At 34.7% G+C, this 14,407-nt stretch overlaps 1 protein-coding gene across 5 annotated transcripts in view; it reads right to left on the minus strand.

The window, feature by feature from the left end:
* The window catches only part of CRB1 (crumbs cell polarity complex component 1), a 274,285-nt gene that overhangs the window by 204,170 nt on the left and 55,708 nt on the right, over nt 1-14,407 (minus strand). The window contains exon 1 of one of the 5 annotated variants that reach the window (XM_007989061.3): nt 797-1,790. The exons of 3 other annotated variants lie outside the window; for them this stretch is intronic. In XM_007989061.3, the coding sequence (XP_007987252.3) occupies nt 797-866 (70 nt within the window). In that variant the 5' untranslated portion in view covers nt 867-1,790. Of the gene's footprint in view, nt 1-796; nt 1,791-14,407 lie in introns of those variants that run through there. One more of the 5 variants, XM_007989056.3, reaches the window with a different exon arrangement.

The raw sequence follows: 14,407 nt of genomic DNA on the forward strand, positions 1-14,407 counted from the left end.
GGCAGCTGCTCTATGCTTTGCCTTATTGATATTCAGATTCAACAGACACAAATCACATGGCCCCTTTGACAAGCACACACTCTCTCTGTCTTCGTTTTAAACGTGTTCAATAGCTACTGTCCTTCATAAACACACTGCTGGGGCCATTTGGTCTCCTCTGATTTTCCATCCTGCCATAGAACTGACAAGATTATCTCAGAAACATTGCTCTTGTTTCTATTTGGGGAAGTTTGTGGAAAATAATATCTTCATTTATAAAACAGAAACACATAACAGTAAAAGCCCATTTATCTGGTGAAAGAAACACTTTGAATCATTACTCTCTGGGAAACATTCAGACTATCTCCTTGATTATGAGAGCAAATGTTGCAATACAGAGTTATTTAAAAGTGAAGATAAATATATAGTACGTGGGAATAAAATGAAATATAGCTTATGAATAACTTCCTTTTAAAGGGTATCAATTTGTAAGCGCTAAATCTATTTTGTAAAAGTGTATACACAACAAAATATCTTCTCATCTATGTGACCATTTCATTCTCCAGCTCACTGCTACAAAGGTTACAAACAAAATTTCTGTACCTGAATACCTACTGGAAATCATAGAATCTTAAAATTGACTGTTCACATTAACTGGTATCACTGATTTCTTTAACACATGACACTTAAAAAAACAAACAAAAACTTCCTTTTTAGCATTGTATTTTATAGAACATGTAACATTATCCATTGTTTGTAAGAAACACAATAAGCCAGAAATAAACCAGAAAAAATGCCCAAAGTGGGAAATGCTTACTTTTTATGTAGATGAGCAGTGAAAAACTGAGGTAGAAGATGAGAAGGTAGTTAATATTCTTAAGTGCCATGGTCTTATTTACAGAACATCCTCTGGTGTGTTGCTGGTGGTCTGGTCCCAGACCGGCTCCTGATCCCTGTCTGTCTCAGAGAGGAGCGGGTGCCTCAGAATCCCCAGGTGCCATCTCTGTCCCACCCCACTTACAGCTCCTTCACAGAAAACACAGGGACTTAGATTCAAAAAGCAGTTTGTGCTTCTTAGCATCACTTACACCAGAGGATGGGGTGATTTTTCAAACCTGGTGCAGATTTTTTCAGGCTGGATTGGATTCATTTCCCCCCTCAAGCCTTTGCTATGAATTTTTTTCTGTTAATGCTGTCTCCTCAAAAGGGCCTACATTAGGATAGTGTCTTCAATTGCTCTCAACAGATGGATTAATTTCTGATAACTGTCTTGCCACATAATTATGATCTGGCAACTTTTAATGGAATACCGTATGTTCTTGTATATTTACTTTCATCTTCAGAACACAATTCACAGACAAGTAATCTTTTCTGTTCATAAATTATATTCCCACGACTCAGATTTCTGTTGTTTATAAGTTGGGCCAAGACAGAAGAAAACTTAAACTACCGCATAAAATGAACAGAGTTCTGGAGATTATTCAGGGGCAGATCTTGTTCATAAGCCCAGAGCTCATTTTATTCTTGGTTCATGAAATTATATGCTCTGGGATTTCTTGAGCTTTTGTTTTACTATAATTGATGAATGTAAATGTGTTTGCTTATTTAAAAAAATACACTTGTTTTAAATACAACGATATTTTCTCAGATTAAAATGTTGAAGTCCTTAAAATTATATTTTTATTAGACACCATGAAAACATCCATTAATTAAAATCAGAATGCTTTATTTTCTAATTGATGTTAGTGCTAGTACAGAGCCTTTTCCCATTGTTAAAACTGTTCACTTTTACTCTTTAAAATGCAATTTCTATGGCTGATTTTTACAAAGCTTTATAAATCTGCCAGATGTTTAACTATATAACATATATTTTGAAGTCTTTATGTTTTCTGCCCACGTCTCTAATATCTTGATAGTCAGCTTAATGGTTTTTATTAACATTATTCTCTCATATACTCACATATTTACTTGCTAAAATAGGGTTTATCCTTTTAAAATTATTTAATTTTTATAGAATTCATGACAACTATTATTTTTAAAGATTTTTTCCTCCTCTCATGCAAATAATTTAACTTGGGCAATTTAACAATAAGAGCAAAAGAATTTCAGGTTACAGAAGCATTATTAACTCCCTACTCTAATCCCTGTGTTTTGTCAACTGGAGAATTGAGAAGCAGAGCAATTATTCTGTGTGCTCAGAGTCTGGTGGGTCACTATCAACATTAGGACCAGAGTCTTCCCATGATTTCTAGAATATTAGTTCTTCAATAAATCTTGTGAAGTCTCTTTTCATCTTTATTCCTATGTGTTCTTTCATGCCTTTTGCAACAATACCATTCTGGGACATCTACATACTGAACCAACTTGATCTCCATTCGTCCTAAAGAGGCCTCCACAATGAACCCCAAGACTAAGGAATTTATAACATGGAAGGACAATTGATAGGCTGGAAAAAAAAGTGAATAGACTCAGGTAAAGAATCTGATGGTATTAGAAAGCCTTCTGTTAGGGTGTGTTTATGAGTGTCACACAATCAAAGAAACAAAGAAAATTAGTTTTTCAAAAGACAAAAGTGTCAATGAAAATAAGTAGTTCAGAGAATATGTTATACAAAGAATGGTTATAGGAATTATATACATGGAGTTTGAATATAAAAAATTAAGTGGATATAGCCATTATACAAATGAATCAATGGCTACCATGTGTCAGATTTGGGCTAGTCAGGAATTCCTTTAGAAAAAAGAAGTAGTATTTACGTTGATTTTCAAGCATAAGTATGGGTATGCTGTGGTCTGAATGGTTTCCCCGATTCCCAAATTCACATGTTGAAACCTAATCCCCAATGTGATAGTATTAAGAGGTGGAGAGTTTTGAAATGTGATTAGGCCTAACCTTCATGAAGGGGATTACTGCCCTTATAAAAGAAGCCTGAGGGAGTTTATTTGCCCCAGCACCACATGAGGACATACAGAAGGAACCTTCTAAGAGGAACAGGCCCTTGGCAGCTACCAAATTTGCTGGTACCTTGATGTTGCTCTTCTCAGTCTCTAAAATTATAAGAAATCAATTTCTGTCATTAAAAATTACCCAGTCTAAATTTTGTTATAGCAGCATGAACAAACTAGGGGTATAAGAAATAAATAGGGCAAGACAGAAGTGTAAGAATTTTACAGGAAAAGGATATATATATAGGAATAGAGGCCTAAAGTAGTTGGGCAAATCAAGAAACTAGAAATATTCTGATATTGCAGAAACATAGGTGTGAAGAGATATCAGGAAATAAGACTCAGCAAATCCACAAAATCAAGCAAGTTTAATTTTCAGTATGAGGAAAGCACACCATTAATAGGTTTTAAGTAGTGAATTCACATACTCAGAGTTGTGTTTAGAAAGATAAATCTAGCAGCAATGTAGCAATGGTTGGAAAAGGGCAGATGGAAAGCACAGAAACCAGTGAGAAAAGGATATTGCTGTTGTCCACAAGAGAGATGATAAGGGACTGAACTAAAGCAGAGACAGTGGGGATGATAAAACAAAACAAAACAGCAATAAACTAGATATATCTAAAGACATATAGAGAATAAGGCAACATGAAAACTAATTTTATCAGGTATTGAGTTTTGGCATTTGGGATATTATTAATGTCATTCATAAAAATGAAGAATATAGATAAGGGCACCTATACAAGAAACAGCAAAAACCATCCTTCCCAAGTAAGAAATATGTAAGTGAGCTCAACAGCAATAAAGTAAAATAACCAATTGAGATAGACAATTCTTGACTTTTGGAATGGAGAGAGAGAAAGAGAGAGAGAGAGAGAGAGAGAAGGGAGGGAGGGAAGGAACAAAGGAAAGAAAAGAAGGAAGGAAAAAGGAAGGAAAGAAGGAAGGAAGGAAGGAAGGACAAAAGGAAAGAAAAAAGCAAGAGGGAAGAAGGGAAGAAAGAAGGAAATAAAGAAAAGAGCAGTTCAGAAATAAGGAAATCAATGAGAACTGAGATGAAACTGAACTCTCATGTGGAAATGCTACAATTCACAGTTCACAAATAGTTCCCATGGAAGCCAACCTCTACCAAAGATGAGCTCACATAGCTTAAAACTATGAATCAAACTAGAAACCCACTGCCATGCCAGACATTGGACACAATGAATGGGAACATTCACACTCAAAAGATTCATGATAATGGAGCTAACTTAAGGGATTATAAAATAACACTTTGTTAAGATACAGAAAAAAAGTATCACAGAAAATAAGTGGTTGAGAAAACATGCTATACAAAGAATGCACTGTTCTGGCCGGGCGCGGTGGCTCACACCTGTAATCCCAGCACTTTGGGAGGCCGAGGCGGGTGGATCACCTGAGGTCAGGAGATTGAGACCATCCTGGTCAACATGGGGAAACCCTGTCTCTACTAAAAAAATACAAAAGTTAGCCAGGCGTGGTAGCAGCCACCTGTAATCCTAGCTACTCAGGAGGCTGAGACATGAGAATCCCTTGAACCTGGGAGGTGGAGATTGCAGTGAGCCAAGATCATGCCACTGCATCCAGTCTGGCTGACAGAGTGAGACTTTGTCTCAACAAAAGGAAGGAAGGAAGAAAGAAAGAAAGAAAGAAAGAAAGAAAGAAAGAAAGAAAGAAAGAAAGAAAGAAAGAAAGAAAGAAAGAGAAAAAAAAGAATGCACTGTTCTTATGTACTGTTCATGTACTGTTCATGAGTAAATTAGTACAACCTTTATGGAAAACAATAAGGAAATTACTCAAATGACTTAAAATAGAACTATCATTTGATCCAGTAATCCCATTACTGTGTAACTGCCCAAAAGAAAAGGAATCATTACATGAAAAAGATACCTGTACTTGTATGTTTAATGTAGTACTATTCACAACAGCAAAGAAATGTCCATCAATGGATGATTGGATAAAGAAAATATGGTCTATATATATATAACACAATGGAACACAATTCAGCCATAAAAAATGAAATCATGTCTTTTACAGCAACATGGATGGAACTGGAACCCATTATCTGAAGGAAAACAACTCAGACACAGAAAAACAAATAATGCATGTTCTCACTTACAAATGAGAGCTAAATAATGTGTACACATAGATGCAGAGTGTGAAATGATAGATGATGGAGACTTGGAAGGTTGAGCGGGTCGGAGGAGGGACAGATGATGACAAGTTACTTAACGGGTGTAAAGTACATTGGTGATGGATACACTAAAAGCCTAAACTTCACTGCTCTGCAATGTATCCATGTGACAAATTGTACTTGTGCCTTTTAAATATATGCAAATAAAAATTTTCAAGGGATAAAAAAATGCATTTATTTTATAAAACAAGAACAAGACATGATAAAAATGATTGGGCCTATTTGAAAATAAACTGAAGATAAATTCTAAAAATAAAAAAGTCATTAAAACTTTTTGAAAAATTTAACTAATAACTTAAATAGTAGATGACACTACAATAAACTAAACAGAAGATCTGAAGTTTTCTTTAGAAAAGATCAATGTGAGATAAGGAATTGGTGAAAAAGAATGAACAGTAAAGAGACATAGAAAATAGAATAGAAAGTTGTATCTCAGAAGCGAGAAAAAAATTGCGAGAAGGTAAGTATCAAGAACTAATGGACTAGAGTTTTCAGATATGAAAAAATATGACTTCTCCAATTTAGAAAAACTCACTGAATCCCTAGGAAATATTACATTTAAAGTGCAACAAAATAATTACCACAAAAGCAAAAATTGACAATTGGGACCTAATTAAACCAAAGAGCTCTGCAAAGCAAAAGAAACTATCATCAGAGTGAACAATCTACAGAATGGGAGAAAATTTTTGCAAACTATGCATCCAACAAAGGTCCTGTAATTCTCCAGAATCTATAAGGAACTTAATCAGTTCAATAAGCAAAAAATAACCCATTAAAAAGTGGGCAAAATACATGAACAGACACTTCTCAAAAGAAGACATATAAGCAGCCAATAAACATGTAACAAAATGCTCAACATCACTGATCATCAGAGAAACGCAAATCAAAACTACAATGAGATGCCATCTCACACCAGTTCGAAAGAATATTTTTTTTAAAAGTCAAAAAACAACAGATGCTGGTGAGGCTGTAGATAAAGGGAACACTTACACACTGTTGATGGGAATGTAAATTAGTTCAGCCACTGTGAAAAGCCGTTTGAAGATTTCTCAAAGAACTTAAAACAGAAATACCATTTGATCTAGCAATACCATTTCTGGGTATATACCCAAAGGAAAATAAATCATTCTACAAAAAATACACATGCAACCATGTGTTCATTACAGCACTATTCACAATAGCAAAGACATGGAATCAACCTAGGGTCCCATCAACGGTGGATTGGATAAAGTAAATGTGATACATAAACAAGACGGAATACTTTGTAGCCATAAAAACAACAAAATCACATCCTTTGCAAGAACATGGATGCAGCTGCAGGCCATTATCCTAAGCGAAATGATGCAGGAAGAGAAAAATCAAATGCTGCATGTTCTCACTTATAAGTGGGAGCTAAATATTGGGTACACGTAGATATAAAGATGGGAACAATACACACTGAGGACTACTGCTGAGAAGAAGTGGGTGAAGGGCTGAAAACTACCTACTGGGTGCTATGCTCACTACCTGGGCAACGGGATCATTCATACCTCAAACCTCAGTGTCACACAATATACCCATGTAACATATCTGCACATGTGCCCCCAGTATCTAAAAGTTAAATTTTTTTAAAAAGAAAAATAAAAACATACAGTGCAGTAAAATAAGCAAAATAAAATCTTAATAGTCAGCATTTGTTGTTAAAGTCTAAAATGTTTACAGTAGAGCAATAATCAAAATGATGAAAGACTTTTCATGAATAAATTAAGTGCCATAAAGCAAAGAAAGTAGGAGAAGAGGAAGATTTATAGATAAAAATAGAAGGTACAGTTTTAAAATATATTCAATTTGAGCTGTCTATTCAAAACCAACTGAAGATCCAGAACATAGTAGGTTCTGGAGATACAATTTCAGAATGTAGGACAGCTGTTCTTATTGGTGGAAATTCTTGATGCCATATTAATGTACAAGCATTTGTTTGTTTTACACATACTATACAAAAGGTATATTATATATATACCTGCTATATATCAGACACTAGAGTCATCATCAGTAATTTGCATGTTTAAGACACGGTCATCACCCTTGTTGAATTAAACTCTAGTGAGCAGATGCAGTCTTCTGAGGAGAAAAGTACTTTATCTCCCAGTTCCTTGATATTCAAAATTGATTTAATAAGGGTACAAAGATTTATCTTCAGTTCAGTTCTGTGTATTATAGATTCTTTTACACACATCATCTCACTTAATACAGCATCTCCACAAAGTAGATTAAGTTAACCCTAATTGACAATGGTAAAAAAGAGATTGAGAGACCCAAGTTACCTGTATAATAAGTGCTGCAGTTCAGATTCACACCCAACTTGCTTATTCCAATGTTCTTCATTATTGTTATAATGGTATTTATTGATAATTACATAATTATAAATGTATTCTTGTGAAAAATCCCAAATATTAGGATAAAGGATCTTTGATGAACAACAATCCCACACTCCTCTCCAGAAGTAATCATTGTTATTTGTTAACGCATATCGTTTTATACCACTCTCTGCTACAGTTTGATAAATACATAGATGATGGATAGATGATGTATAGATGAATAGAGACATAAATATTATTTTGCTTCTTTTCTTAAATAATGGTATGATACTCTATGTATTATTCTGCAACTTGCTTTTCTCATTAAACAGTGTGTCTTGAAGATTTCGGCATTTAACTCACATACTTTTTAATGCCACATGGCATTTCATAGTATACATGTGCTATAGTTTAATGATTTCATTTTTCTAGGCATCAATGTTTCAAATTTACTTTATGTAAACAATGATTAATAAAAATCATTTTCACACCTGTTTGTTTAAATGCATAAGAGTTTCTCTAGGGTAAATGCTAAAATTTATCTTAGGCAAATACAGAAATTTTGAGGATAAATTTTGAAGCTGGCTATTGGGTATGTAAAGGAATATCATATTATTTATTCTATGTTTGTACAGATTTTTTAAAATTAATTACAAAAAACTTGAAATTTTAAATTTGCATATTTTTCTTATTTAGAAAAATTGAGCATCTTTTAGCATTTGTATTTACTCCTCAATGATTTGCCAACTCATATCATATTCACGTTTCTATCAACTCTTTAAAAATTTTTATTTAGTTAGTTGTAGCATTTATTTATAAAGGTTTGATCTTAATTCTTAGTCTGCTATAAATGTTGAAAATGTTTCTTCTCAGTAGGTTCATTTTCTCTTAAAGTTTATAGTTTTTCTTTTTTTAAAAATTTATTTATTTATTTATTTATTTATTTATTTATTATTATTATACTTTAAGTTCTAGGGTACATGTGCATAACGTGCAGGTTTGTTACATATGTAGTTTTTCTTTATACTATTTTTCTTTATACTATTTGATTTTGAAAATTTTTTATGACTTTTATTTTTGTGTTTTGAAGAAGGCTTTTTTTTCTCATCAGGCTTACTAACACAGGGGTTCCCATTGAGTTTTATTCCAAATTTTATTTTAAAAATTTAAAATACATGTATTAAAATTTCTTAAAATTTTGTGACTTTAACCCACATGGAATAAATTTTTATGAATGGTCTAACTTATATATTTAATTTTATTTCTAAATTATAGACTTAACTTTATTCCCAGATGGATAGCCAATGTCCAAACTACAAAATCATGTATAAAACCGGTGTATACAAAAATTTTTTGTTTAATTAAACTTTTGTGATTCCTCTGCCAGTACATTTAAACTTAGTTGTTTCTTTTTCTCCTTCTCTTCCTCCTCCTCCTCCTCCTCCTTCTTCTCTCTCTCTCTCTCTCTCTCTCTTTCTTTCTTTCTTTTTTTAGGGTCTCTGTCACCCATCCTGGAGTGCAGGCAATAGCGCGATGTCAGCTTGCCGCCTCAGCAGCATGGGCTCAAGCGATCTTCCCAACCTCAGCTTCCGGAGTACCTGGAATTACAGCCAGGCTCCAATGTGCCTTCTTCTTTTTTTTTTTTTTTTTTTTTTTTTTTTTTTTTTTTTTTTTAAAGACGTGGAGTCTCACTGTGTTCCTCAGGGGCTGGTCTTTAACTTCTGGGCTCAGGCAGTCCACCCACTTTGGTCTCCCAAAGTGCTGGGATTATAGGCCTGAGCCACCACGCCCGGACTGAAAATTTCTTTTACAAGTTTGCCTTCCCTTGTACAGTTTATCTTCCAGATTAGTTTTCTAAGCAGTTGCTCTATCTCCTTTCAACAACAACTATTCCAAGTATAATGGGGATTTCATTTATTGTATAAGTTAATGAGGGGATAATTGATATTTTTTCAATATTGCATTTTTCTTCTTTCTTTTTTTTTACTTTAAGTTCAGGGATACGAGTGCAGAACGTGCAGGTTTGTTACATAGGTTTGTTACATATGCCATGGTGGTTTGCTGCACCAATCAACCCAATACCTAGGTTTTAAGCCCCACATGCATTAGCTATTTGTCCTGATGTTCTCCCTCCCCTCACCCCTGATGCCACTGACAGGCCTGGTGTGTGTTTTTCCCCTCCCTGTGTCCATGTGTTCTCATTGTTCAACTCCCACTTGTGAGTGACAACATGCAGTCTTTGGTTTTCTGTTCCTGTGTTAGTTTGCTATGGATGATTGCTTAAAGCTTCATCCGTGTCCCTGCAAAGGACATGATCTCATTCCTTTTGATGCCTGCATAGTACCCCATGGTGTATAGGTGCCATGTTTTATTTATCCAGTCTATCACTGATGGTCATTTGGGTTGATTCCATGTCTTTGCTATAGTGAATAGCACTGCAATGAACATATGCATGTATGTATCTTTAAAACAGAATGATTTATATTCCTTTGGGTATATATCCAGTAAAGGGATTGCTGGGTCAAATGGTATTTCTGCTTCTAGATCCTTGAGGAATCACCACACTGTCTTTCACAATGGTTGAACTAACTTACATTCCCACCAACAGTGTAAAAGCATTCCTATTCCTCCAAACCTCATCAGCATCTGTTGTTTCTTGAAAAACTACTCTTCAAAGTATAATGGGGATTGCATTTATTGCAAAAGCTAATGAGGGGATAATTGATACCTTTTCAATATTGCATTTTTCAGTATCTGAATAATCTTACAATATTTAACACATATTGAGTCATTCTTATAAGCCAGACACTTTCTAAAACCTTTCTATGCATTCTTTATTCAATATCTACCATAACACTATGAAGCAGGTTCTATTTTTTTCCATTTTATAAATGATAAAAATACAAAGATCCAGTGATTTATCTCAGTTATCACAGCCAATAGGTCACTCTAGAAGAGAAGACAATATAGAGCAAGAAAAGGAGAGGGTCAGCAGCCACACTAATACTTAATAATTGGAGGATAAGAACCCAGAGATTTAAGAGAAATAACCAGGATATTGTGGTGTCATGGAAGAGAGGAAAGAGGGTCAGAAAAGAGAGTGATGAACAGTGGTAATGTTGCAGGAAAGTGAAGTCTGATAAGGACCAATTCGATTTGGCAGGAAGGGGATTTTTAGTGACCTTGGTGACAGGAATATCAATGGAGCATTGGGACAAAATCCAAATATCAGTTATTTTTATGAGTGAATTCAACATTAGCAAGTAGAGACAGTAAGTGCAAAGTACACGTTCCAAAAGATGGGTGTGCAGAAAACATGGGACGGGGAGGCAAAGTTTAAAAGGGATTTATGGCCAAGTACTTTTTTTTAACATGAAATACATGCCAAAAAAGAAAAAAAAGAAAAAAAGAACCAGAAAAACTGAAGGTATGAAACAGATAAGGATATTTGATGGAGCAAGCTTCCTGAGGAGGTGAGAAAAATGGGATCCATTTGTGTTACAAACAATCCAAGTATACAATTTTAGTTATTTTTAAATGTACAATTAAATTGTTAGCAACTATAGTCACCCTATTGTGTTATCAAATACTAGTTCTTATTTATTCTTTCTAACTATTTAGAAGAAAAGATAATATCAAGTACTTAAATAAAGAGACGAATTGAAGAAACAGAGAAATGGAAAGGCTGCAAGACTCATCTACCAGCTTTGGTAACAGAGTAAAGGGTCCAGCTGAACTGAAATCCAGCTAAATTCATTTGTAATGCTGCTAAAAAGCACAGTGGCATGATCTTTCCAGCAGCAAAAAGAGTGCTAGTACAGAAGCAGAGCTGGCAGACTACAGGATTACTTCAGGAATGAGAGCTTTCAGAGTGGAAGGATAAGTAATAGGTGGAGGGCTTATAGGCAATGCTTAGAGACAATGGCAACTGAGGCAACTAATGAGGGAAGTTATGAACAGACAAGGAAAAAATGAGGTTTCATTGGATTAGAGGTATTTATGTGGTAGAGAAGCAGATGAAATGAGACTGGGGTTGAATTCAGGCAGTGGGATACTGAAGTCTGTAAATATAAAAGAAAGAACTGATCAGGCTTGATCTAGGCTAAATTGGAACCATGGTGAAGATTGAAAGAAAATTCTTTGGTGTGGCCTAAGAAAACTATATAACGAATAGCTATTTAATAAAGTTCACCCCCACAAGTAGGTATTCAAGTAGATGAGGATCAATTCAGTGAAAGACTTGTAATGGTTAATTGTATGTGTCAACTTGACCTGGTTAAGAGATGCCCAGATAACTTGTAAAACATTATTTCTGGGTGTGTAGTGGGGGTGTTTCCAAAAGATATTACCATTTGAATCAGTAGGCTGAGTAAAGAAGATCTGCCCTCTCCAAAGCAGGTGAGCATCATCCAACCCTTTCGGAATCCAAACAGAACAAAAAGGTGGAAGAAGGGCAATTTTACTCTCTCTTCTTGAGCTAGGACATTTCTCTTCTCCTTCCCTCAGACATTAGTTCTTAGGCCTTTGGTCTCTGGGACTTATTCCAGCAGCACCCCCCAGTTTTCAGGCCTTTGGACTTGGATCGAGAGCTACATCATTGGCTTCCCTGGTTCTCAAGCCTTCGGACTCAGACTGAATTACAACACTTTGGCTTTTCTGGTTCTCCAGCTGGCAGATGGCATATCATGGGAGTGAATGTGAGCCAATTTCCCTAATAAATTACACAAACATATACACACACACCAATCCTACAGGTTCTGTTTCTTTGTAGAATTCTGACTAACATAGGACTAAATATATCTTTTTCCCTAAAGACTTCTAAGACACCCTCCAAGTTTTTTCTACTGTATTCTGTGAGCTAGAGAGAAGTAGAATAAAGGAGAAAAATCAATTTCCTGCTGTTCAGAGAAAGTAGAAAATTATGTAAAACATTTCCTCAAAAGATTTAGAATTTCATTACATGTAGCTTTACTCTACTTGGAGCCCTTCTGCTCACTGAGCATTTAAAAAAAGCAGGAATACAGATTTACACATATTAAATTTTGATAAGTGTCTTAAACATATAAGTACATATATCAAATAAAGAGTTGTATATTTGAATCTGGAACTCATCAGAGAACTCTGAGTTAGATATATAAATTGACATAATGAGGCACATTAAGCTATTTGGAGAGATAATAACACTTAGCAGGTAAGATGAGATTATTGTAAAATAATAATAATAATAAAGGAATCAACAAGGACTAATCTCTGTGGCTCACTTAGCTCAGTAAATCTAAGAGAACAAGACCAAGAAAAAGCAGCCAGTGAGTAGAAGGAGAATCCAGAAAAGATGGTTACCTAGAAGGCCAAGAAGTATTTCTCTAAGAACCGAGTGATTAACTGAGTCTTCTACTACTAAGATGATGACTGAGAGCTGGTTGTTAGTTTGGTGACATGAAAGTCACTGATGACCTTGATAAGAGAAATTTCAATGTGTTCAAGAGAAAATGCAAGGAGAAATAAATGCAGATTGAAAATGCAAGGGACATGTAAGGGATATGTATATATACATACATATATATAATACATATTATAATGTGTGTGTCTGTGTGTGTGTATGTGTGTGTGTGTATATATATATGTTCTATATTATTATAGAACATTTAAATGCTGTTGGGAATGACCCAGTAAATAGGGAAAGTTGTGACACCTTTCTACTCTCCTACTATCCTATAGAAAGTTAAGAAAAGGAGTTTGTTTCAAAATCTGTGTTTTCAGAACTTAATCCACATCAGTGCTAGGTACTCATGAAGTATCAGAATGAATCACTCATTAAATTTGCTTTATTACCCCTAGCTCCAACACTTCAGATGTTGGTAATGGTATTGTTTTGAAAACGGAGTATTTCTTAAGTATAGGTCTGTCATTTTTCTTTGCACATTTGAGCAACTGATTGACAGGCAGAAGGGTCCTTTTTTCTCCAAAACAGGCATTATGTGCCAGTAATCAACATGTATTCAACTGCAGGCTCCTTCTTGTAATTACTAATGCTCATTTCCAACTAGGATGTGAACAGTTGAAAGGTACTGACTTGATAAATATTTTCCATGGCTAGATTCACATCGAAGAATTTAGATTTCTTGGACTGCAAGTAAAAAATTACCTTAAGAAAATAAAGAATTTATTGGCAGGATACTCAGTGCAGCATAGAATAGATGAGAATTCAAGAGAATAGGTATGAATAGAATGGAACTATGGTGGTGTGGAGTCCAGACAATAAGCATCACACATAATTTCATAAGGAAAATACCATTCAAATGAGTAAATTTTAATTTTTTTTTCCTATTTTTCCATCAAAGTCCAGGAAGAGAGAGTCAGAGTAGCCTCCCTGGGGTAGGGCAGTGCACCTTGATTTGCAGTGCAGTATTTTAAAACTACACTCAGTGGAAAAGTATAACTCCCCAAAAGGAATTTAGCACACTGCTATCAAATGAAAGAGAAATGGATGCAGGCAACCGAAAGGAGAAAATGACCATGAGAGACTTCAGGCAAAAAATTTGATTAAGAATTCATGATAGGTTTGAGTGTCCTTACCACACTTTTAAATTTAAAAACAACAACAACAAAATCCAGTGAGTGAAGTCATTGTACATGGTGGCACATGAAAAAATTAGACCCTGTTGAAGATCAGATCCATCACAAAATCACTGACTACATTAAAAATGTGCATATATGTGTTACTAAGGTTTGCAATCATTGAATTGAGGTATACGTCCAGAATTATAGGGGAAACAAATATTATAAATTCTAGAAGTCATATAAGATAAAGCAATTATTTGATTAGCTTACTGGCGTATATAAACTTACTTTATTCAAACCCTATAATTGCCTTCAGAAATTATTATATTTCATTTAAAGACAGATAAAGGTGTACTTTAAAAAACTGATTTGGAGTT

Source organism: Chlorocebus sabaeus, chromosome 25, assembly GCF_047675955.1.
Source record: "Chlorocebus sabaeus isolate Y175 chromosome 25, mChlSab1.0.hap1, whole genome shotgun sequence".
Taxonomy (NCBI): Eukaryota; Metazoa; Chordata; class Mammalia; order Primates; family Cercopithecidae; genus Chlorocebus; species Chlorocebus sabaeus.